This window comes from Xiphophorus maculatus, chromosome 4 (genome assembly GCF_002775205.1).
Source record: "Xiphophorus maculatus strain JP 163 A chromosome 4, X_maculatus-5.0-male, whole genome shotgun sequence".
Taxonomy (NCBI): Eukaryota; Metazoa; Chordata; class Actinopteri; order Cyprinodontiformes; family Poeciliidae; genus Xiphophorus; species Xiphophorus maculatus.
In genome coordinates, this window is record NC_036446.1 from 6,587,194 (window position 1) to 6,611,898 (window position 24,705).

Sequence of the window (24,705 nt, forward strand, 5' to 3'; positions counted from 1 at the left end):
GAAGAAATTTTAAGTTAAGAAGTTAAGACATTGTTTCAAATAATCCTATAAAGTCAAATCCCCTGTTTTTAGAGTCCTTGCATTTGTTTTGACTCTAACATATGTTCTTCTGTTGCATACAAAGAACTCGTACTGGGACTGGGCCCATTTTCCATTCTTCCATCATCCAATATCTGAGCTTTTCTGCCCATCTTACTCTTTCCTTTCTCCTGTCCAGCCTGATATGAATCTTCTTCTTAATAGTTTTGTTAGAGGTGTCCTGATTTAAGTGTATTATCTGTATCTTTCCTGATATTGAAAAGAATTATAGGTTGGGTGACAATGTGCCTGATCTATGAGGGCAGATCTATTCAGTATAATTCTATGTTTTGTGCACTGAGCAATGTTATGCTTTGATATTTAATTTACCTTATATTTATAATTCCTAATTGCGCTTTCTGAGCCATTTGAAAGAAGATTTCTTGCAGTTTGTATTTTACATGTTTGACCAAGGTAGCCAACCTATTACGTTTGTCAGTTTCAATTTCTTTATTATTTATTTTGCATTAGCTGTTATGATCCTAATTGCATTAAATGGATAAATTAAAATTATGTTGATTTTACATGTTTGACCAAGATTGTGAAGCTACTGTTGTATTTAAGTGTACTGTACTGGTGCAGCGTTATTAAATAAATTTATAATTCCTTACATTTATTTCTGTGTTTAAAAAAGAAACACTAAAGTTAATTCATCACTATTTTTTTCCTATCGAATCGGTCATTTCTAAACCTCAAATATCTATTTCGGTTTTGGATGTGAAAAAAATGTATCAGTGCAACCCCAGTTTGGCAGATCAAATTTAGTGCAGCTGCCAGTTGAGGACCACTGAGTCATTGTTTACACACTTTCAGATATTTGTCCTCTTAGACAGATGGACATCAGAACCTCCCACTCCTCACTAGAGCCAATTTGTGAAGCTCTCTGAGGAATTGAATGAGATTTTATCCTATTTTTGCAATTTATTCCATTGAAAAGGTTAATAAATAAATTTTTGTTGACTGTAAAATGGATTGTTTTTTTTAAATAACATATATTAGTTTTCTTCTGGGATTATATTGTGATACCAAAGTTTGGAGCATTAGTGTAGATGGTGAAATTCTGCTGGGTATCCATACACTTCACCTCCAGACTCATCCATCACCCTCGGAGCTGCCAGGAGGAAGGCAGGAAGGGGTTGTGGCGAGTGCGTGTTTTCAGAGGCAGAAGAGTGAGGATGAGTGATTAACCAAACTCCAAGTACACACCTCCCAACACCCTAACAAGGCAGGAAATTTACATTCCATTGCATACCTGTCAGGAGATAGTCCAGTAGTGAATAATAACAGCAGACCAAGTGTCGTGAAGAGGCGAGTATGCGAGTGAAAGGTGCGAAAGAAGGGCTGCCGCATGGTGCATTACTCTGCTTCTCTTCTTCTACTGCTGATAAAGATAAATAGTCTCTGAAAGTGATTGTGCTACTGTGTTATACCATAGAGGCAGCCTGTAGGTAGGGGTTTGTTGTTTCACACCCAACTTCAAAAGTGATTTTAAGGCTGCAAATGTTGATTAATCACCACTATTTTTTCAAAGAAGCTTTTGTTTTCATCAAATTTATTAACATATAAACTGTAAATGTTCGCACGCGTCTGAAACAAGAGGGCTGAACATTAATCACTGACAGAGTAAAGTCATGAAGGGCTTCACCAACAACAGACATATTACTAAAGAAAGTTTCCCTTCCAGCTCCATAAAATTACATAAAGCTATAGTTAGACTCGACTTGAAACAGGCCATCTGCCAACAGAAATGCTTGAATTAGACACTATACTGCAACCCGATAATGTTTTCACCCAACTGCTGCAGACACTGCAACTTCACTGTAGTGGAGATAAGTGGGGAGCAGAACAAGAGTTGCCGATTATAAAGCATGTAAACAAATCAAATCTATTAACCTCAGCAATAAAGCAATACCTTCTTTTTTCTTCTAAAAGGATTGCAAAGTCACACTGACAACCACACTGTTGATGTGGAGCCTACTACTTTGCAAAGAAGATTTAAAGTTTGCTACCACTCAGTAAAGGTTTAAAATAAAATACGATATAAGTAGTTGTTTAAAAAGAAGTTATTTTTAAGGTCGAGTCGAGATGTGCCTCTAGACCATTCAGGTGGTCTTGAGTGAGTTTTAAATCTTTATCATGGACTATGCTGGATTTGGAAATATTAAAAATAACCATGGGTACTGCTGTTTTTATAATACTAGCTAATATTACTAATAACTAAGACACTAATTATTTTGTCTTTACTCTAAAATAATAATAATTGATTTAATTTTGAGATTGGGTACTGACCACCAAATACTCATTGGTGAACCTTTAGCATAAAGTATAGTCAGGATGTTATTGTTTTAATCATTGTTGAAAACTTCTAGTTACAAAAGCCCCTCCAAAAATGTCTAATAGTATACACAAAATATTAAAATATTTCTATGAAAACCAAAAGACCAGGAAATCAAGAAAAAAGGGTCGCCAGAAACCAGATAAAAATCAATGGAAGATGGCTCTAGTGATCTGGAGGACGTCTAATCACAGCGGCAGTGGCCATCCTACTCAAGAAATGATAATGGGCATTACACTACCCAACTACAATCAAGCTCCCACACAGTTATAAAGTGATTGATGCACTGATGAATCTGAGATCTGTCACAGTTCAAGTATTCTCTGCATATCAACCTAAAAAATATAACTTTTTTGCAGCCAAATTGGAGAGAAAAAATGCATAAAAATCATGAAAAAAACCATGTTGAAGACTGCCATACTTTTCTTTGATCCAATATTTTTTTTGGCATTGATTAAGTCCCAATGTTGAGGCAAGTAAGTGCAAGTACCTAACAATTATAGAGTTGTAAGAGCAATAGTATGTGGCTTTCTGCAAATTAAGCAAATGTGGGTTAAATACTTCAATGCTTTCCTCTAAAGAGCAAAGCAAAGTTGTTAATGGAAAGAATTTCTCTGGAATTTTTTTGAAAATTCTTCCTGACTTTTGATGCACTGATATTTCTGCCATAGGACCTGTCATTTTAATATAGTACATCTAAACTAGATTACAGCATATGTATGTAAAATTTGAAGGGTTTATGTGCACTTCTACTAACAGAAACCAGTTGAAAGAATGGTGCAGCTTAGAAATTTCTATACCTGTATTATTTCAGATCCCTGAAATGAAAATGCAAGTGTCAGAAGACTATGATGTTAAGAGTTAGGAAGGTTGCAGAGATCAGACACACACCAGCTTACACCTCAAAAGTTAGGAGCGTTTGGGTAAGCCTCTTGATGTCTAGATCCAAGGCTGGTCTATGCTGACACCTGAGAAAGCAAACAAGTTTGTTTGGCAAAGCTTGTGTCTAAGTTACCTGCCTGTTTTTCAAACTCATTTTCTTTTTTGTCTGACTGCAGGACCTCTGTATGAACCAGTGCAATGATCAAAGCAGACCTGCATTCCTCTTTAAAGACACAACTTAACTACCAATGTCTTTCATTCCAAGCCAACCATCTGAAATTCCAGAGGAACTAAATAAATCATCATCCAAACAGGGGGTACTGTTTCTAAGCGGACAGCTGAAACAGGAATGTGTTGGTGAACAGAACCCTAAACAATCTCGTCTGAGTACCGCTTGACAGAAAAATATTGAGGGGGAGAAGGTAAGGGATTAACTTTTAATCTCAGGCAGAAACAGAGCAATGTGAGGACATCAAAGAAGCAAACAAAAGTTAAGGAAAACTTTGAAGTATGACAAATGAATAGATGGTTACATGGCAATTTTTTCAGGTCAGAACTACTTACAGGAAAATAAGAAAATCTTTTGTCATCTGTTTTCTAAAATCTTCAAACCAACTAAGATTTTTCAAAATATTATGATGTTTTGCTGTGTTTTCGGGCTGAGACGGTTCACAAGTGATAAGATCTTTATGTAATGTAGCTGTTACAGACTGGTACTCTCATCATGTGCTAAACACTCCCCTCAGCCTATTCTTCTTCCTCTTCAAATGAGATTCATAACTTTGCAAGCTCCCTATTGTCACATGAGACTACACACACTAAAAGTAGATGCCTATTAAAACACAACCCTTCTATTGGTCTTATGGTTACCAAGTAAATTGTCAGTGAACTATCTCAGTGATTTTAGACAGTTATCAGAGGTAACATCTCTATTTAGGGGTCCAAGCTGGAAGAGCCAAAGGAAAGTTTATTGCTATTGTTACCGGCTTCTTTGAAACTAAATAGTCATACATGTACCAATAATCTGATGCAAATTTTTATTATTGCTTAATCACTATTTCACAATCAAAATTATTATCAGTATTCTTGATTAATTCTCCATGAAATGATGTGGCCATGCCAAATTTAAACATCGTTTTTCTGTACTGCAAAATATACAAAACCAAATATATAACAAAATCTGGTGTTAGGGTCTGAATGTCTAACAAAGTTGCACGTCCTATAAATTTTCCAATTTTAAACATATCATTTTTGAAGTCTGACATATACCTGAAACCACAAATATGACAATAAGTGTTCCCAACTAAGCAAATGTCCAACAATAGGTGAAACCTCAAAGTGGAGACATTTTTTGAAAAACAAGTTTGTATTTTAAACACTTGTTTCTCCTAATCTTCAACCTGTCTTATTTTGACCATTTCATTCTAGCTTGTTTATCAAACTTAAGTAGAATTCAAACATATTATGACATAGTGACAGTATGTTTTTTATGTTTTCTTCTACGGACAAAAACATATTGTCCATAGAATTTCCGTACATGTTTTCCTGATCATTAGGGGATGAGAAAGAAAAGTACACTACTCCAGAAAGGCTTTTATAACTTCTTCCTGGTCTAATTAACCTTTAAAACATGAGGTTAAACATGATGATGAGAAATTATTTCAGAATTATGTTGCAAATATGGAAATACTGATGACACATGCAGGCTCATTGAGCCACCCTGACCAGGTGCAAGTGAGAATGTCTGAAGGATTTGGTTTTAATAATAAATATGGTTTGTTGTGATGCATGGTAAGTATGTCACCCAATCTTTCAAGCAGTGAATGACTTGAGCACAATGATGGAAAATTACAAAAACACTACAGCTAATTTGCATATTCTTGAAGAGAGTGTTTAAGTAATTAGTAGTTGTCAAAATAAAGTATTTCTTGATTAATGATTAAGTCACGTCAGTGTCTTCAAACACTTCCAAGTCTGAAATATAAATTTAACGAATAATTTTCGCATTACATAGAGAAAATCCAGATATTTTTAAACTAAACTGCTTGACACAACAATTTAACAAATTAGAATAGTTTTTTTCTATTTGTAAATTACACTTTAAAAGATGTTAAAAGTGTGTTTTTTGTGGTATCTTTAAACATAACAGCCAGAATGGATACATGTTGTTTCTGTGTATTCTGAATTATCATTATGAGCTTGTGCAGCCAGTCAACTGTAGAAAGGAAACAATATGCCGCGTTTTCTGTACCTGCAGCGCTACAGTTAAAGTGCCGTAGAGCATGTCAGTGTTTCTCTAATGCAGTGTTTATTGTTTTCTTTCAGCTGCGCTCTTGTAGCTGCAGAAGAGTTTCAGCCTGAACACCCATCACCCCACCACCTCTTCTTCTGAGCACCAGCAAATGTTAATTGCACTCGCTACACTTGTGTCTATAAAGGGCTAATTTGAAGGATTTTTTCCAATCATTTGCCTTTTTGAGTCCACTTCAAACCCCATGCAGCATCCTGATAATGTCATTCGAATTAGGCCACATTTTACATCATTGATTATTGTGGGTCGATTTTGATAAAATGGCACTTTAGACCCAAATAGGGATGAAAACTCGACTAATTAACCTTCTACAAAGAAGGCTTTTGATGGGCAGACTTAACAGCAATCCTAGTAAGACCTTAAGGATCCCCAAGGCATTAGTGTCTAAAAAGATCATACTTTATAAACAGAAAGAAAGACACTTCTCAGTCCATTTCCAGTGGTACCTGTGAGGGATTTAGAAGAAGTGGAGTCCTTTCTTCCAGGGGGATCTGATCCAGTTCCACTTACAGAGCCCTCGTAGCTAATGCAGTCATAACAAAGCAGAGCTGTTCAAGAATAAAAAAAAAGAAAAAAAATACGTATAAAGAGAAAATGGGTGATAGAAAAATATTCAAGGTAGCAGATTTTTTTCTCTAACTCGAGTTCAATAGTTTTTTGTAATTTGAAGTATATATATATATATGTCTTCCAAAGGCACAGTCTTTAAAGGAACAGCCCTGTTTGATGTTATGGCTGTGTTAGCCATGCTCAAGCTCTCAGGCTACAGTCACTACCTGCACCTACATGCATCTGCAAACCGACCAGCCCCCTCCCTGAGCAGCTTAGGTATCAACTCATTTTGAAATGGAAGGCGATGGATCAAAACAGCAAACATTAGCCCGGACACCTGCAAAATGAATCTAGCAGGAAAGAAAAAAAACATAAAAGAAGTATAAACTAAAAGGCTAAAGCAGCAGCAGCACCATCAGAACCATCAAAACCTGGCAGAAGCCCATCACAAAATTGGTTGGAGCTAGAAAAGCAAAAGTCAAGTTAGTAAAGCAAAAGAGAATTAATGAGTCATACATTTGACATATCTATAAAGAAAAGTCTGCAAAACTAAACAGAGATTAACTGTACGAGGTACAGTCTAAAGCTCAGAAAGGAAATGCAACATTGCTCAAGAAACAGAACAGAATTTGGAACTGAGCTGAAGTTTAAGTTAGAACCAGAGGAGCACATGCATCCCTCTATTCACAGAAGTACACCACAGCCAGTTTCAACTGCACCTACTGTTTAATATTCACCATGACTGGGAACAGTAAAGTTCAGGCTTATACCTGCAAAGGCTTTGGAAATCCTCTCCTTCTTCCACTCCCACGGTTGGTCGTACTCTTCCGGGGGTCGCTCGTCATCCTGGGGGAGTCGGCTCTCCCTGGGGCAGCGTAAGCGCTCGGGGTCGGAGTCGCCGCCGTTTTCCGTTGGCTCATATGGCGTGTCATAAAGGGGCAGCTGCCTGACAGATCCATCCTTAGAGCCTCGACTGCCAGATCTGATCTCTGCAGTCAGAAGAAAAGATCCATAATTACTGAGAAGTTTCCTTTAAAAAAGTTTCAAGATAAAGGTAGCAAGTTTCAATGCATATACTATAACTCCAAATAAGAAAAGATGAATGGACGGAAGAGGACAAAGTGACAATGAGCAAGCTGCTTCAGAACCAAACAAAAATATGCTGTATCTATAAAAAAGTGACAGTAAAATAAGCTTATGGTTTCACTTGCACTTTTTTTCAGTCAACACTTGGTGTTCTTGCCATTGACAGGTATCTAAAAATTGTTCATCTAATGTTCTTTTTTCTTTTTAAATTTGGTTTTGTTTATTGCTTTTCAGCTGTTTTTTTTTACTTGCTATAGAATGGTTAAAAATGAGACATAAAAAAAGTTAAATAAATAATTATGCTAAAATAACTCAATGTGACAATACCTTCTTGTTAGTCAAACTACAGTCAAAACATAACATAGCTTTTCCAGTTATTGCAATATCTATTGCAGGAGGTTCTAATACTCTCAGGTGCACTTAAATATACTCTAAACATACAGCTCCCTCCAGTTTTATTACCACCCCCACGTAGAGATGTTTATGAAAGTCTTGAAATAAATTATGCCACTCTTTACTGCAATTCTCAAACAGTAAACTTTAAACATTTTATCCTATCTCTGTCAGCAAATACCTAAATAAACTCCAGTGAAACCAGCTGCTTTAAGAAGATATGCATGGAGAAGTTTGAAGCAAGTTTGGGTTCTGAAACAAAATGATAAGATCTGAATAATTATAATAATTATAATAATAAATATTTAGAAGAAGGTTATCTGGTCAGATGAAAAAAGTAAAACATTTGACTATTACCCTTGTTGAAACATTATGTTGGCAGCATCATGCTGTGGGGTGCTTTTTGAAAAGAAAGTAGGAATGCAAATACGGAGCAAAATATAGGGTAATCATAAAAGAAAACGTGGTAGAGGCTTCACAAGATTTGAAGCTGCAGACAAAGTTCGCCTTCTAGGAGGACTACAATACTAAATGTTCACTATGAACTGGAGGGGGAACATTTAGATACAATCATAATCCAAGGTTTAAAACAAGAATTTGAGGGAAGATTTAAAAATGTATGTTCAAGACCCACACAGATAGAACATAAAACATAAAAAAAGAACAGAATAAAAATACTGTGAGGGCAATATTTCAACGTAGGTAATTTAATTTGGTTTAAAATGCAAATGCATGGCACACTGCTGTGTTTAAATGTAAAAACCCAACAATTGAAGTTTGTGGTTTTATGAGAAAAACTGTGAAAATGTTTAAGGCAAAATAATCTCTGCAACATGCTATGTACAAGCAAAAGAAAAAAAAATGCCAAAAAGTCTCTCATAATAATTCCACCTCTCCACTGGAAAATGAAAAACATTTTTAATTTTGGCCCAGCACTTTCCAGAGCAACCTCTCTGAGGGATCAATTTGTGCCAAATCAGAGATTTAGAGAGAGGCTGAAATTTGAGGGCAAGAGAAAAAATAGACACAAAAATAGCTGCTATGTCAACATGAGGAGATTTTTATCTACCATGAGGGTTGTGCGAAAACGTGCTCATAACAGCTTTTTCGTTTTTTTTGTAATCTTCAGACAATAATGTTTTAAACCTAGATTTTCAAAACATGAATCAGTTTCCAGTTCTCCGTCTTTTCTGTAGTTATCCCTCTTGTAATGCCCGTTTTTTAATCTGCAAATGTGTAAAATTATCAAAAAGATACAGTTCCCTGAAAGGATGTGTGGGCTGCTGAACTGTCTGAGATATTTACTTTCATGCAGCAGATGTGCTTATCTCAGACACCTCAAAGACGGAAAGCTGCTTTTCAAAAACACCTAAAAATAACTTTTTTCGTGTAAATAATGAAAGTAATAGCAAGATCATGATTCAACCTTGAGTCTATACTTTCCTTTTTTATTCACGTTGTAAATCTACTTAACCACATCAAACTAAAACTAAGATGCATGCCCACCCCCTTTCCTTCTCCATGCAAGCAGGTAAAAAAGACCTGACTGCTAATGAAGCCTCATGCCCTTGAGAGCCCCCCCGCTTCCCTCTCCAGTCTTCCTCTACTCACATAAAGTTGTTAGGAGGCGGCACCCTTCCTCCAAGGCCACATGAAGCTGTTAGAGACCAGCACAATCATAGCGCAAGGCAATGTGAAAAGAATGAAATATTATGCCACACTACTGCATAATTGCCTTTTAGCCCAAGGGAGCTCTTGCGGAAAAATGAGCAATGCGTTGGGCCTAATGGAGCTAGCCGCTACTGGTGATGGTGGTGGCTGCGGTGAGGCAGAACGAGGCAAGGCTCGTTGCACAATGTAAGCCAAACAAACCTGCAGTCCTTGATGTAAACAGTAACAATACAGCTATAAAAAATTGGGAGAAAAAGTAATTTTCATAATTTAATTAAAAAGGTGAAACACAGACATTTTACAGAGTGAAGAAATAAGTGTTAATTTCCGCTAATTGTGACGATCATGAATAATGAGATAACAAAGCTGAGTTCCTGAGAAAATTTAAGTGTTCCATTACACCCAGAAAATTTATTTTCCAATGTAGAAATATCCACTTACTGAAAAGTATGTCCATGTGCTGTGCAAAATACTTATTTAGGATTATTAAATCAGCTATTGGTACTTTTGGATGTGTGGTCAGGAGCCAAATCCTGCAGAAAATTAAAACCAGGATCTCCATAGGGCTCGTCCGCAAAGCGGAACATGAAGTGCTCTGGTAGAAACCTGTACTGATTTTGAACTTTATAAAACAATTTGGATCAGGAAATGACATGGCTCCAAAAATTTTTACTGACTGTGGAAGCCTCTCACTGTACCTTAAACAACTTAAATTGTGTGCCTCTTTACTGTTTCCTAAAGTGTAGAAGGTCTTGAAATACAGTCTGGTGTTGCTCATTTCTTTGAAAATCTACCTAAAACTATTAAATGGAGTTTGCTTCACATTTCTCTAAATGATATAATAATTCCCAACAATATCTTTCCTTCCACTCAAGTTTTCTTTAGTAAGCTTTGATACAGATCCTCATAATAGCCACCTGCAAGTGCAAAACACAATTACAGCTTACACTCCCACGGAGAATAACAACAACAGAACATTTATATATTTAAAGGAAAATGAAAGTAAGCATGTGTGTAGTGAATCCATATACGATAACTGAGTTTCAGTTTTTGAATTGAATGGCTAAAGTAAATATTGCTTATATCATTTTTAGATTTTATTTCGCTTGCAAGAAAACTGATATCTCTAGAAGAGAGTAAAAGAAGCAAACAGAAAAAAAGAAAAGTTTTACTACTGATATGATGAGTGATTACTGCTTGAGCGAGTCTTTCTCCGTAGTCATGTACGATTTGATGAACTGCTGCAGAGAACTGGCTCTAATCAAGAAGTTTTTGTTTGGAGATAGCCGCCCTCTTGACCCCGTTTCCCTTCTACATCCAGTCCTTCCCTCCTCCTGTCATTTTCTGTCTATCTCCTGGGCGGGGACGCATCTGTCCAGGGAAATTATGGTGATTGACATGACTGTGGGGTTACATGTTGGAACACAGCTGCAGTCTGTCTTCTGTCTTAGGTTTCTATCCTCTGTTGGGGATCAGAGGTCAGGCAGCCACGCCCTCTCCCTTGCTGCTCCTCCTACCTTTCCTCTCCCCGGATGTCCTGAAGTTCCTTTCCAGATGCTGCATTTCCCCTCTTTTTATAACCTTTCACATCTCCTCTATTCATAGCTTACAGCAGCACGACAAGTCTGATTTATTTCCTTATTGTCACTGATGCACTGTATATATGACATGCACTTATGAGAGCATAAGAAACACCAGGGTCAATCATTATTTAAAATAACAGGTTGTTGCTTAAAGTATTTTAAGAAGCAATTAAACTTTAGATACAGTTTATATTTTTTCTGTAGTTATCCTGATTTAGTTCATAATATTTTAGATGAAGCTGGCATTCTACCTTTTAGGAAAGAGGGATCAGAGTTTATTATAACTGCAGAGCATGGACAGGCAGGGAGGTCTGGATTAAATCAAGCAACATTACCAGCAACCAACCTGGCAGCAGCATCCTGCTGCACACAAAGAGCTGACCAGACCTCGGGGTCCTCATCGACCAGACCACTCTAATCTCGATTGTCCTTGTTTTCTAACAAACTGATTGCATTTGCAAGAAAGTGGAAAACAACTGGATAAATGCTCTTTGATTGTACGTCCGACGCTTCTGACATGTGAAGAGAAATGTGTTTATCTGCTGTTGGACTTCACTACTGCCCATCTGCACCCGCTGAAATGGAAAGAACCGGCTTCCAGAGGCGTGGGGAATATCTGGGTTTGATTGAGGGCATCTCTTGCGTGCGGTAAAGGATTAAATGTAATTGACTTCACACACCTGGAATACAATGGGCAAAAATCACTTAGACTTTGAAGGACTTTCCCTCCTGCTTCACCCACTGAGTTTTTCTTTAGAAAATGTTATCTTTTCAGGAAGGTAAAACATTAATGAGGTTAACGGAAAAACAGAGAAAAGCTAGACTTCATTCACTCTCCTTCTGTTTCTGTTGTAGTCATTCAATCGCCTTCAAATCCATAACTGTTGTAAGTCTGCTGCTAAAACAATATGGTCAATGTGAAAGAAATAAGTCTTAGAATGTGGATTTATGTGAAAAAGTCTGCCCGTGAAGAAACAGCAGCGACATGGCATTGAGATTTTCCTGGAGTTTTGAGTGAACAGAGTTGATCTTGAGATGGAAGCAGGGACTTTTTTTTCTTTTTTTCTGCTTGATCAGCGGTTGTCCACAAATACTGAGTGTCAGAGAGTGGGCTGACAAGCAAAGGTGCTTGCTTCTTGACCCGTGGCGGCCTTACCGCAAAGTGTCATTCAGCTTGGTGAATAAAGCTGAAAGATGCTCTCAAAAAAGTCTCAAGCTTTTCATACAATAAAGTCCCAGTGTTTGCATTCAAATGTTGCTCTCATAGTTTAAAAGAATTAATTAACATCAATACTTGCTTATTTAGATATAATTTATGTCATTAAAATACTGCAGCCAGTCTGTTGGTTTTTTCTGTAAACACAGCTCATTTATCCATCTTTAAAGGAGGATGTGTTTTTGTGGGTTGCTATGTCTTTGTCAGCCTCCTGTGGTCCAAACAAAAACAGCAATAAAGCGTCTCTTCCTTTGTCTTGACTCAGCATGCCAAGCCTGCGGTGGCTGCACACTGAAGCATCTGTTTGTCACATGTGTGTAAGTATATGTACATAGGTACCTTATAGGAAGCCTGTAAGCAAAGAGTCAAACCAATTCTCTTTATGTTTTGCCCAGGAAAAAACAAACAAACATATTTTTGGTCCTGCATTATTTTGGGTTCAAGCCTTCCTAGAAATGTCCTTCTGTTTCTCCTGTAGGCTGTGCTGCCATCTGGGCTGATGATACAGAGTGACACAACTTGCAGCAGGATCTACAGAGTCAGGGCACCTTTATCAACTAAGAGATATGACTAAACAGTATTTTAATGCCTGCACTGATGTGTATTAGATTTCTATTTTGCTTCAGTAGACGGCCGAAGGGAATAGAATCTGAACACTGTCTTCACCAACACAGTGACACATACATAGATTCAGAGCACAACCCTAAAGAGACAACACAATGAAAGCAGAAAACAAGACAGAGGCGGGTGATGACGGAAGTCAACCAGACAAACAAACAGAGAGAGAAGGCAGAGAGCTTTGGGAGATGGCAGAGACGTATCAAAAAAGAAACCAGGACAGAGTGCATAAAGTAAGGGAGGAGAAATTTTGAGAAGAAGAAACAGGCAGGTGTTATCAGCTTGCCACAGAGGAAAAAATAAACAAGGAGGCTAATACAGGAAGTTGGCGGGATTGATGGAAAACAGATGAGGAATTCTAATCAACATAGATTACTTAAAAATAAAGACAAAAGAAATCAACCAGTCAGGAGGGAGACTATCAACAGGATAGCTTCGTCATACACTCCACATAAAAGTGTACCAAGAAGAAAGCCATCATTAAAGAAATACCAGAGTCATGTTTGCAGTTTGCTCCAAGCTTTGTAGATGACTGCACTCTTGTGAGATAAAATCAATAAGTTACTTTTTATCCTATGAACAGAATACAATGTGCAACAGAAAACTAACACAGCAAATCATCCTAAGCACATCATCACGGTTGTGGTGTTACACAGTCATGAATGCTCAAAAACAGGGAAGCTTGTTACAGCTCATTTAAAGATGCAGGGGAATTTCAGAAGAAAACATCAAGCTGTAAAAGAGCTGATACTGGTCAATGACCCCATGCATGCAGCCAAAGCTGCAATGTAATGGTACACATCAACGTATATTCAGAATGCTTTAAGTCACAGTCCAAAGTTATTATTAGGAATCTGTGGCAAGACAAAAAAAAAAAAGTTTAGATTTGCTTGTTATCCAGTCTGCCTGAGGTTAAACTTTTTTACCAAGAAGAATGGGCATACAAATCGGAGTCTCCTTAAGTCTGCAAAGCTGGAAAACAAACAACTGACTTAAGGGAAATGAATACAAGTGTAGGAACTCTTTTGCACACTTATTAAATGTGTATTTAAAAATATTGAAAACTAAATCCTTATACACTATATTGTGTTGGTCTAGCACAAATATCTTTTAACTTTGTGGTTGTAACGTGACAAAATGACCAAAAATGTTGAAAGGTATGAAGACATTTGCAAGATACTTTACCCGTCAAAAATTAAGGCACCACACAAATCAGTGAATAAACATCAGGAATCATCCCATCAGCAATGGAAATATTTAAGATTGGACCAAGGCGTTGAATTGATTATGGCAGACAGATCCTGCCAGAGAATCATGGTGCTTGCATCAAGACATAAAAGAATAAGCTGAAGAGAGACAGCAAGAGGTCAAGAAATAAAAGACAAACAAAGAAACAAAAGACTTAATTTCCCTGCAATTCTTAAAAGATTACTAATTGAAAACGTCTGGCAGTAATGAGGGATTAACTGGATTTACTGTTTACAAAAAGAGATGGTGCAACACTATAAAGCGACTCTCTCGGATTTGATCCTGCCTCATTGTGTGACATTAGCAATGCCTCAACTATGCAAATGCGTTCTCACTGCAGGGTGGATGCATGGATGGTGGCATTGATACTTTGCAAAGCGTAACTGCAATTACGCCTCCTTAGGACTGAGGTTAAAGCTCATTAATAGGAGATGAATTGGTACAGCGAATTGGAAAGATGCCCATCTCCCTACATGAATCACAGGAATCGCCCTCACAGCAAGCTATTGCAGCTCTGCAACGAACAAACCAATATCGAGCATTATACCAGCATCAACACATACGATGAATTATTTGTTGTTCCCTTCAATTGCACTGCAGCAGTAAAAATTCCATTTGGATGACAGTCAGGCACAAAGAAACTGGCATCTTTGCTTGACACACACAGAGAATGTCTCAATGTGAGGCAGTGACAGGCTGCTTGAATGATGCTGTTGGATTCGGAGTGCCTCAGAGCCTTCCAAGAGCCGAGCGATTTTCCTGCAGGCTGCGAATCTGAGCCACGCTCGTTCTGTCGCTATTGTTCCAGTGCCGAGATAAGACTGGCGGCGGATTAGAGGAGAGTGCACCCAGAGTTCAGGTTGTGTATAGCTAGTGTAAAGAGAACCCTACAACGTGATTGGTTTCGGAAGGCAGAGGCGAAGAAGAGAGGAGATAAGCAGGGTGCAAGAGACGAAGAAAGGAAACGGGCAGAGCGCAAAAGAAAAAGGCAAAGCATTGGATTCAGTGGGCGCCTGTTGTCATGATGCCTAATCTGGTTGGGTGGTCGCAGAGGAGGCTGATGACACGTGGACATGCCTATGATGAATAGCCACTTTATGCCTCGGCACCAATGGGGGTCAATAGCCCATTAATGGTGATAGGCCTCCAGCAACAGTCAGCAAAGACCCGCTTGCACCTCTTCCTGCCTCAACCTTCAACCAGCTCACATTCCCCCAGGGGATGTCAAGACTGCTCACTCCACTCTTCTCTGCTGGGATGAGATGAGGAAACAAAGAAAAGTGGAAGCCAAGTGTGTTCAAATAAAGACATGGGCTGAACAAGGGTGATGTAGATGAAGTGGTTGCATTTATTCATATTTCACCTCAAGTTACTGAGTTACAGACAGTCTGTTTTTATTTTTGACTGGATTTTGCCAGGAGCAGCTGGTGGGAAGTAACCATGTCAACATCTAGTATAGGCCAAGTGTGACATCTTTATAGGACTTTGATATACAATCCTTACAACAAACTGCAATTGCCAAAGATGTCAACAAGAGTCGCATATCTGAATCAGAATAACATGCCATCTCGTGCCAGAGGCTTTCAGAACCAGGCCTTTCAAGCTGAGTTTGGGTTGTTTTTAAATTATCTTTCTGGATGTAAGCAGTGCATAATTTAGTGGCCTTGACATGAATGATGAATAAGTACTCTTCAAGGCTCTCTATTAAGAATAGACCTTGATTACTAGCTAGTAATCTAGGTCTGAATGTTTGTAATACAATACACCCCTCTCTATGCTGATCACACAGTCACTTATTGTCATACAAACCCAGATGTCCTATTATGCATCTTCAAACTGCATTTGGCATTATTCAGTCTAGGGCTGCATGATGACAGGAGAGGATAACATTGTTGCTTAGTATTGCAATAACATCATCAACTGCAACCCCACATCTTCCTAAATCATCTTTTTCATTTCTCTTGCTTTGGACACATTAGTATTGCAATTCAGTATATTTCACACCTCAAAACTAAACTCAAAATATGCATCAAACTACATTGCATTGGACTGAAAATTATTGGACTGTTTATGTTTTGTAGCGAGCGTCCCCCAGTTTTTTTTTCCCCAGTTAATTTTTTGTATGCATTACATTACCACTGCTGTTATGTAGCATGTTTGTTTAAAACTGGGATATCTTGATTGTAATGCTAATTCTAATACTTTAAGTGGAAGAGAAATCTCCTAGAAAGAATATGAGCTCTTAAGTCCCTTTATGCTTTATTTTTTCTTTTATGTGGTAATCCGCTAATCTCTTGCCAGACCAAAACGAAAAGAAACTGCAACTGAATAAATCAAGGAAATGAAGTTGTGCCACTTGCGAGCTGAGCGTAACTGACAGTCACTTTAGTCTTGCTGAGCTGTCTCTCATTAGCACAGACTGATGCACGCTGGGACACAACACACATATTTTACACACAAACTGGGTTCGAAACAAAGGTCGATAGCATTCATCGTGTCTTGTGCTAGCATTGAACAAACTGAACTCTGCACGACCTAATTTTTAACTGATAGTCAGGCAAGACTGAACTACAAATACATACCAATATCACTTAAAAAAACAAAGCATATTGTTACAACATCAAGGCTGAGGCTCATTAGGAGTCATATCAACCAGACATTGTAATAAAGATGCAGCAAAAGTAGTTAAACAATTATAATTGGTTAAATACTGAAACTTTAATCTTCTCAATGTCAAAAAAAGAGAAATGCTTTGGAGCTTGAGGCTGAAAGGGGGGGAGAATGGGGGAATGCTTGATATTGATTTGTTCCCTTTATCCTGGATGGCTACTTTTGCTGAAGCACCGCTGGGACCTGATTACCATCCCATCCAGTCTAGAGAACAGGCATGTCCTCAGGGAAGTGTGCATCAGTAAAGCTTTGGCAATGCAAACAGTTACACAAGCGATGACCATGTTCTTTTGCTTGTGTGTGTTGCTTTGACCTTCAGAGGAATCCTTTCTCCTGGTCAGCGCTCCCTGCATGATTACACATAGAGAGAGTAAATAACATCGAGCTGGATTACGCCAGTAAGCTGCTAACAGTGTTTACATGACTGAGTGTGATCTGATCCCGGTCACCCTGCTTTTAAACACATAAAACACAACATCAACAACCAGAAAATTAAACAAAAAGAAGCTTGAAGAGAGATCAGAGAGGAGGAAAGCTTGCAAAAGGCATTACATTGCAACCATTCACAGATTTTATGAGCTTCATCAGAACTTCGGAGTTAAAATTCACAACTGCCAGAATTTTATGAAATTGATGCTAAATAACCTGAATAGACTGGTTCATATCCATTTAGCCAAATGATCTACAATCAGGAAAACAAACTTCACCTTAATACAGATTGTGATTTCATACATAATTCTATTATTTGTGAGCCTCAACAAAAAGCGTGGTAAAAACAGCCAGACAAGTGGCTCCAAATCCATTTTCTGGGATGGTTTTATTAGATTTTCATGCCTAATGTTTCCTAAAGTCACTCCCATGTTAGCAAAACGCAAAATAGATTAACACAATTGTGAGATATGGCAATCAACCATAGATTAATTAAAATACAGTGCTGAGCTACATTTGCTGGCATCACTAGTGAATATATTAATCTCACACTGAACAAGTTGGGGAAACTCCAAATGTCTGACATTTATTCAGTTGGGAAAAATCCAATGTTAATACATAGTGTTTTACATAAAATTACAGGTGGTGCAATTACTATTAATGATTTGTTCAAAACCCCTTTCCAGAGGGAGAAGCACTTTGTGTTCTCCTATAACATTCACAAGGTTAAAGCAAAGCCTCAGTCATTTTTTTGCAAGGGAAACTGAAAGTCACTGGTTACTAGTTAAAAGTTTCTAGAACTCTAAGAAACCTAAAAAATTGGCACGACTTGAAAAATGTTTCGGTTAAATTTATTATAAAGAAATTGTTGGAAGCAACAATAAATTTTCCACTGGTGGTTTTGGGACGTTCTTTCTTACCGACAAAAAACATATACTCAAATTAAAAGTTAGTTTTCTATATTGCTTTTAGTTTGAGATTGTGCTACTTCAATAATACAAAATTTATTTGGGGGGCTTTTTAAGTACCTTTGCTAGTGTAGTCTTCAAATGTGGTGATAGAAATGGCTACATATGCTTTATTCGAACCAGAAGTTCAACATGAAAGTCTTGGTTAAAGAAGGATTAAAATGATACACTTCACCCAACGACCTCTGTCTAAACAAAGTCTGCCGTCTCTGATCCCTGTCTGTGTGCACCTGTACAAAGTGAGCTGCACAGGAATCCCCCAAACCCAACTGGTGTGTGTTGCCATGTTGTTTTCTGCTCTCTTCAGTTTCTATTACATCAGCTGTCAGATAGCCCAGAGAGAAACTTCTGATAAACTCCAGTCAGACCTTTCAGCTCAGGCCAGCCTGATTCAGAGTGACGGGGCAGATGGACTGCAGGCACAGAAAATATAATGTGGCTGTAATGCTGCACACCAAAAAAGGATTCTAGCCATTTTACTTTGCATGAATGAAATGGGCAGTTCTTTATAAAGAAGAAGGCTTGGATCTCAGTTTGCATGTGCAGTGAAAATTAATGTAGCTGAAACTGAAAAGTTAGAACAGATATGCAGATGTATCTCAATAAATTAAAATAACTTAAAAAAAAAAGTAATACCCATATACTATGTAGATTCATTACACACAGTGGTACATTTAAAGTTTTTTTTTCTTTTATATTAATGTGGCTTATAGCTAATGAAAACTATAAATTCTGCTGCTTTAAATATTTAAAAAAGATTTTTAATACATAAATTGTATGTTTCAATCCTGACTTTAGAGCCAATTTCAATTGTGAAATTGTCCAGGAAACTTGTACGTTGCAATGGAGCCTTGCTAAAATACTGGCTCTTCACCGATTTCTGTATTCAAATATTTTAACGGAAAATTCAATGGGAGGAAAAACTGTGTGAAAAAGTTGCCCAAATCTAACTTTTAGAGGATATTGAGGCAAAGCTTATTAGCAATTGTGGACTGATTGTCTTTTAAGCATGCCACATTCCAAATATGTAAAGCACATATTTGGACACACTAAAACATGCAGGGCAGGCACACTGCCCTGCATGTTTTAGGTAGTTCCTTGCTTCAGTCCAGCTGATTTCAATTGATGACTGATTAACAGGCATTTGTTGGACTGCAATCAGTTGAATCAGGCACATTAAAGCAGGGAAACCTTTCTAAAACATGTAGGACAGTGTGCTTTGAGGGCCAGGGTTGGGAAACACTGATGTAACGTAATAAATAAGGAGCTGCAACCAAGTATTGAGATTGTATGTTGTACAAAACATGGGTGTACTTTTTTTAAATATGAAAATCTTTTCTTTTATTGATCTGGTGTTATAAACATTTTTGAGCAACTAAATTGTTGGTTTTTACTAGCCGTAAGTCACAATAATTCAAATTATTATTGAATAATTTGAATTATGTGAACAGATATATTTTATCTGTTCACAATGGAATGGATTTATGTAAGTCCATATGTTGTCATTTAAACTTTTTGTATGTCTAAACATAGTTAGGGTATGGTCCATCTTTATGCACCACAGATAACAGGAATGAACATAATACTGCAGCACAAGCAGCACAAGCAGAGGCTTGTTTGCATTATTTTCTACCAAACCACTAAGGCTCTGAGGGGACATACGAGATAAAGAACATAAAAGAAGCTGGAAATTCTTCACCTCTGAGATACATGAAGATGGTAAACGGTGAGGTTGTCCTGGCGGACTACAAGGTAAGTTACAAAGACTAAATTGAATTAATCCAAGAACACTACATCTAATGCAATCTAATGCTTCCTGTCAAGTAAAGTTATTTTCTTAATAAATAAAGCACTGTAAGAAATCTTATGAGTTTCATTTGGACACTAATAGAAATGCTTTCTAACTGATTTGTTCATTAGCTGTAAAAAACCTGTCATGATCACTGAAGCAGAGATGATGGATCTGATGTGAATTACATTTTTTATTAAACATTTTTGTCAGTGATATTATGTTATGTCATTCTTTAAGACTTGAAATGTTATTTCTTTCATAACTTATTTGCTGTTCATGTCACGCCACATTGAAATCAAAATTCTAAATCCCACACTGGTTTTTGGGTCAATATTTGACGAAGCTGTGTGGAATGATGCATAATCTTTTTGAGGGATGCATTTTTTAAAATTTCATTAGCTCCCACGTGGCTTACTGTTAATCAAAGGGCTTTAAAATTCATGGGGCGAGCTTGCACATCAATAGTGCTGAGCACCTGCCCCTGAGGAGTAAACAAGACAATACGACAGCTAACTAATAAAAAGGAAGAGAAACAAGGAACTCAGAGGATGTTATTTCCACTGAAATGACAAGAATTCATTTTTATAATATTGTCAATTTATGTTGTGTGGCCACTTGAGATCAAGTTTGTGAAGGAAAGTCAAAAGATAAGTACAACCAAAGTGCAAAACAAAACTCAGACATCAGCTAAGCATCAATCTAAGCAACATCATATTCATATTTTACTCAGATTTGTTTTGTTTACACTTACTTAATCCTTCCCTTAAGAAATCAAGCTTATGTTCATAATGAATTAAAGAAACAAAAGAAATTCCTGATAACACTGAACGCAAATTAGCCCTAAGGGCACATGGTAGAAAATGAGAGCTTGTAAAGACAAAAGTTGTAATGTAAATCTTGACTAAGCTAGTTCTCCCACTAATGAGCAATGACTGCCACTCATATACACTGTAGTTCATAAACTGCTGGAGTGGGACCGGTTTATAGGCCCTTGAGTAACATTGTGTAGGTGTAAGTTAACAGATTTCCGGATTACTCCTCTGACATTAGGCTGGAGAAGTGCTGCTGTTCTGCAGCACAGCAAAAAAAAGACACTGAAATTCGCATGTCTAATTTTGATGGCTGCATTGGCGAGATACCTACAGGGAATGTGGTGCAACTGAAACAAAATCTCATTTCAGCGTTGTGTTAGCTATTTGTCTGTACAACTGCTTTGTGCTCAGACATCTCAGGGGTCTCTTTTGTTTGGGATAACAGACTTTTTACACTGCAGCACCTTTAAACTTCCTTTGTTACAACTCAAATTTGTTTTATAGTCTTACACCAATTTGCAAAAGCGAGCACAAATAAATTAAAGTAGTCTCACTCATATATGTTGGATACACAGTCCTTTCGGCTTCTGTTTATAAATTTTAGTTATGAAATTATGACCAGAACAAGAGAAGTGAATCACTGAGGGTGGAATGTATTACATAATTTCTCCATGTTTTAACACTACTCAAAACTATTATGATTTGAATTTAAGATCTACATGATTAAGAAATAACTATACATTCATGTTTGTAACTAAATTAGTAAAAAAAAGAATAATAGGCCACTTTCACAAGCAGACTAAACAGGTGAATTTGTTATAAAGAATTAATAGGTGGCAATGCATTAGAATAATATACTGCACAGCAACATTGTAATTTCATAGTCACACATACAACACACAGAATGATCATTGGCAGCACATTTGTCAAAAATGTAGTATCAGGTGTATGACTAACACCTAGCACAAAAAATATGGACATATTTAAGACTTTATGATTACAAAAATGTAAATGATTAAAAGCAAGATTGTTTTTATTTCTTAAAGCACTGCAGATTCAACAATAATATTACAATAGCCTGTCAGTAATGTGATAATAGCATGTTCAAATATCATGTGGTCCTAGTCAGCATCTATGACAAGTGGTGTAAGAAAAAAAAGAGTTCTGAACATCGGTGACCAAGGTTCACTTGTGCAGTTACAGAGTGAGGGTTGGCCCATGTGGTTGGATCCAACAGATAAAACTATTGTAGCTGGTTGGGTCAGGGATGTACTGGCAAAAAAATATGAGATGGTCATAATGTTATGACTGATCAGTGTATGAAAACTACAGTAAAGTAAAAAATATTGTAATTAAGGTATAGATATCTAAACAGACTATAAAAGTGTCATAAAAAGGAAACCATTAATTGCCTCATCCACCTTTATAACCAGTTCTATAATGATAGTCCGTGTCTGTTGTGCCAAGCCACATGCTTGAGTTTACGATACCTGGCTGAACCCCAGATATGTGGTTGTAGCATGTGACAGGAGCTTCCTCATCAATTTTGCCAGCAACAACAGAAGCCCCACTAGTTGCCCAGGAATCTCTGTCAAATGTCCATCAGCCAGCAGCTGAGTTTTATAGTCCAATTCCACCCAAAAAACATCCTGATCCTGTAAAAAAAACAGAAACACTCATCCAAATAAAACCGGATGATGCTGAGTGAGTAATTTATGCCTCATCTGCTTCCCGGATCCAATAAGGAACAACTGCCATTGTGGAAAAAGGTTGACAAGAGTGCCAAGCTGTGCTTCATGCTACTGGCAGAGAAAAGAAACATAAAGGACTCCTTGTCTAAATTGTATTAACTTTGCTATGCTATAGATAGAGATGAAAGTAAAGGCAATTCCAATTTTTAGAGTATTTTTAAAACAAGGCTTTAAAAGGGGTAAGGATGCCTTTTTAGGAAGAGAACATGCAGCTACTTCATCTACTGGTTCCCTCAGGAGTGTAATCATCTTCCCTGTGGTTTGGCTGCATCCTCCAGCCTCAGCAGGAATGTGTGCTGCATCGCCAAAATCCCCTCGCCAAAATGAGGATGCAAGCAAAACAAAAAGAGCCTGACCGTTAAGCAGAGTGAGGCGCTTTCTGCGACAAGAGAAGGGGGCGACTGATCATAAGGTTGTAAACAGCTGTACAGCATGTTTTATAAAGAAATGCCAAAGTTCGTTTAGGCCATCTCCTTTTCTACGTCACAGTATATAAAAGAAATACCACACCGCCTGTTTTTCCACAATAATTATTTATAAACTCAACCACTTGGGCACACACAAACACTAAAATCTTCACCACGGAGGCTATAACCGTCTATTACCGAGGTCTTAATACCACGTCAGGGCCTCATGAGGTTGCATATTTGCTTTCAGCTGCTGAGAGAACCAGCAGGCATGGAGCTTCTGGATTCTTCCCCTCCTCCAGCTGTGTGGGCGACTACCATCCTACATAAGTCCATATTAAAGAAAGGTCAGCTGGCCTACACACAAATATGAGACCTGTAGTTACACATAGGCATTGAAGGACATGTATAGAAGCACACAAGGAGCATACCGAGAACTGACAACCACATGCACGCCCATAGAGACGTCAAACCAGGGCAGCGATACACCCGCCCCTCTGCCTTCCTACAGTGTGCCAAGTGTGGGCTGACAAACCCCATCCCGCTTAGAGCCGCTAACACATTCTTGCACCTGCTGCCTCCCTCCTGACTGCGGCTCATCAGTTTTCTTCGGGGAGCACACACACACCAGATTCCACACTTGTGAGGTGGCTGAATGTCGAACAGTCATAATCTCTCCGCTATGCACAGTTGTGCTCTTAACCTCTGACAAATGTAATTCTAACTCAAGCTCTCTGTTTTCCTCTGATGAATAAAACATGTTGAGTAAGTCTCTGAGGGGGAGAGAGAGAATTAGGCAGATGAAGAAGTGGTGGGAGCAAATTTCCAACATCGTAGGACATGGTGAGAGATTTATGATTTATGAGTTTGGATCACATCTTCAGTGTCTATTGTGCTGTTTATGTGGACAATGTGCTCTGAATAAGTATTTGCCTACTCACTGGTTTTTGTTTTGTGACATTCAAATTTTTCAGATGAAATAAATTTGAACCTGAATGAATGCAAAATGGAGTTCTGAAATAATCATTTTATCAAGTTAAAATATATCGGACCCTACCTGGCCATATGTCCTAGCAAATTACTGTGATTAATCAAATTCTACAGAAGGATATAATTCACTTCACAAACCAAGCCATGCTTGATTGCAGTCTGACCTGTAGAATCAAGAAATCATCCACAAAAAATATCTCGAAAAGCAACACAGAATGGCCCAATCTAAAAAAAGTTACCACAGGAACAGAAGAGAAAACTAAAACTACTTTACATTTGTCAGTATGGAAAAGATTACAAAGTCATTGGCTTTTGGCATCAAAGCTATGGGACTTCAGAAAACTACAGCAAGAGCAAGAGCCAATCTCCACAAACTGAGTCAACATGAAACAGTGATTGAGCTTCGCAGGAGTGATCGGCTTACCAGATTTACTCCAGGAGCACAATGATGACTCACCAGGAGATCACAACACAACTCAAAACAACATTTCAAGCATTACCAACCTCAAGTGCCACAGGTGATATCAGTGTTTAGTATACAGTAATAAGAAAGAGACTGGGCAACAATGGCATAGATTGAAAAGTTTGGCAAAAATTACTTTATTTGAAAATATTTGAAAATATCTCTTTTACCAATGAGAAGGAGGTATAACTTTTGCAACTTGTTACATCAAGTGTAAAGTAGCACTGCAGAATGTTAAAAATCCCCTCAAAACATCATATAAACAGCCAAACATGATTCTGGCAGTTTGTTGGTTTGGGAGTGCTTTTCTTTTTTTGAAACTTGATGACTTAATGGTATTTGTATAATCATGATTCTTATTTCTACCAGATAGAGAAAATGGCTAAAAAGAAAAAAAAGGAAAATAAAGATTTTTCAAAGACTGCATCTAAATCTGATTGAGATGTTGTA

The 24,705-nt window shown here is 37.6% G+C and overlaps 1 protein-coding gene across 4 annotated transcripts in view; it reads right to left on the reverse strand.

Moving 5' to 3' along the window:
* shf (Src homology 2 domain containing F) overlaps window positions 1–24,705 on the reverse strand; it is a 103,109-nt gene that overhangs the window by 25,842 nt on the left and 52,562 nt on the right. For 3 of the 4 annotated variants that reach the window (XM_005805541.2, XM_005805540.2, XM_023332266.1), the window contains exon 3: window positions 6,929–7,147. In XM_005805541.2, coding sequence (XP_005805598.1) covers window positions 6,929–7,147 — 219 coding nt within the window. Of the gene's footprint in view, window positions 1–6,052; window positions 6,155–6,928; window positions 7,148–24,705 lie in introns of all 4 variants that reach the window. The other variant, XM_023332265.1, reaches the window with a different exon arrangement.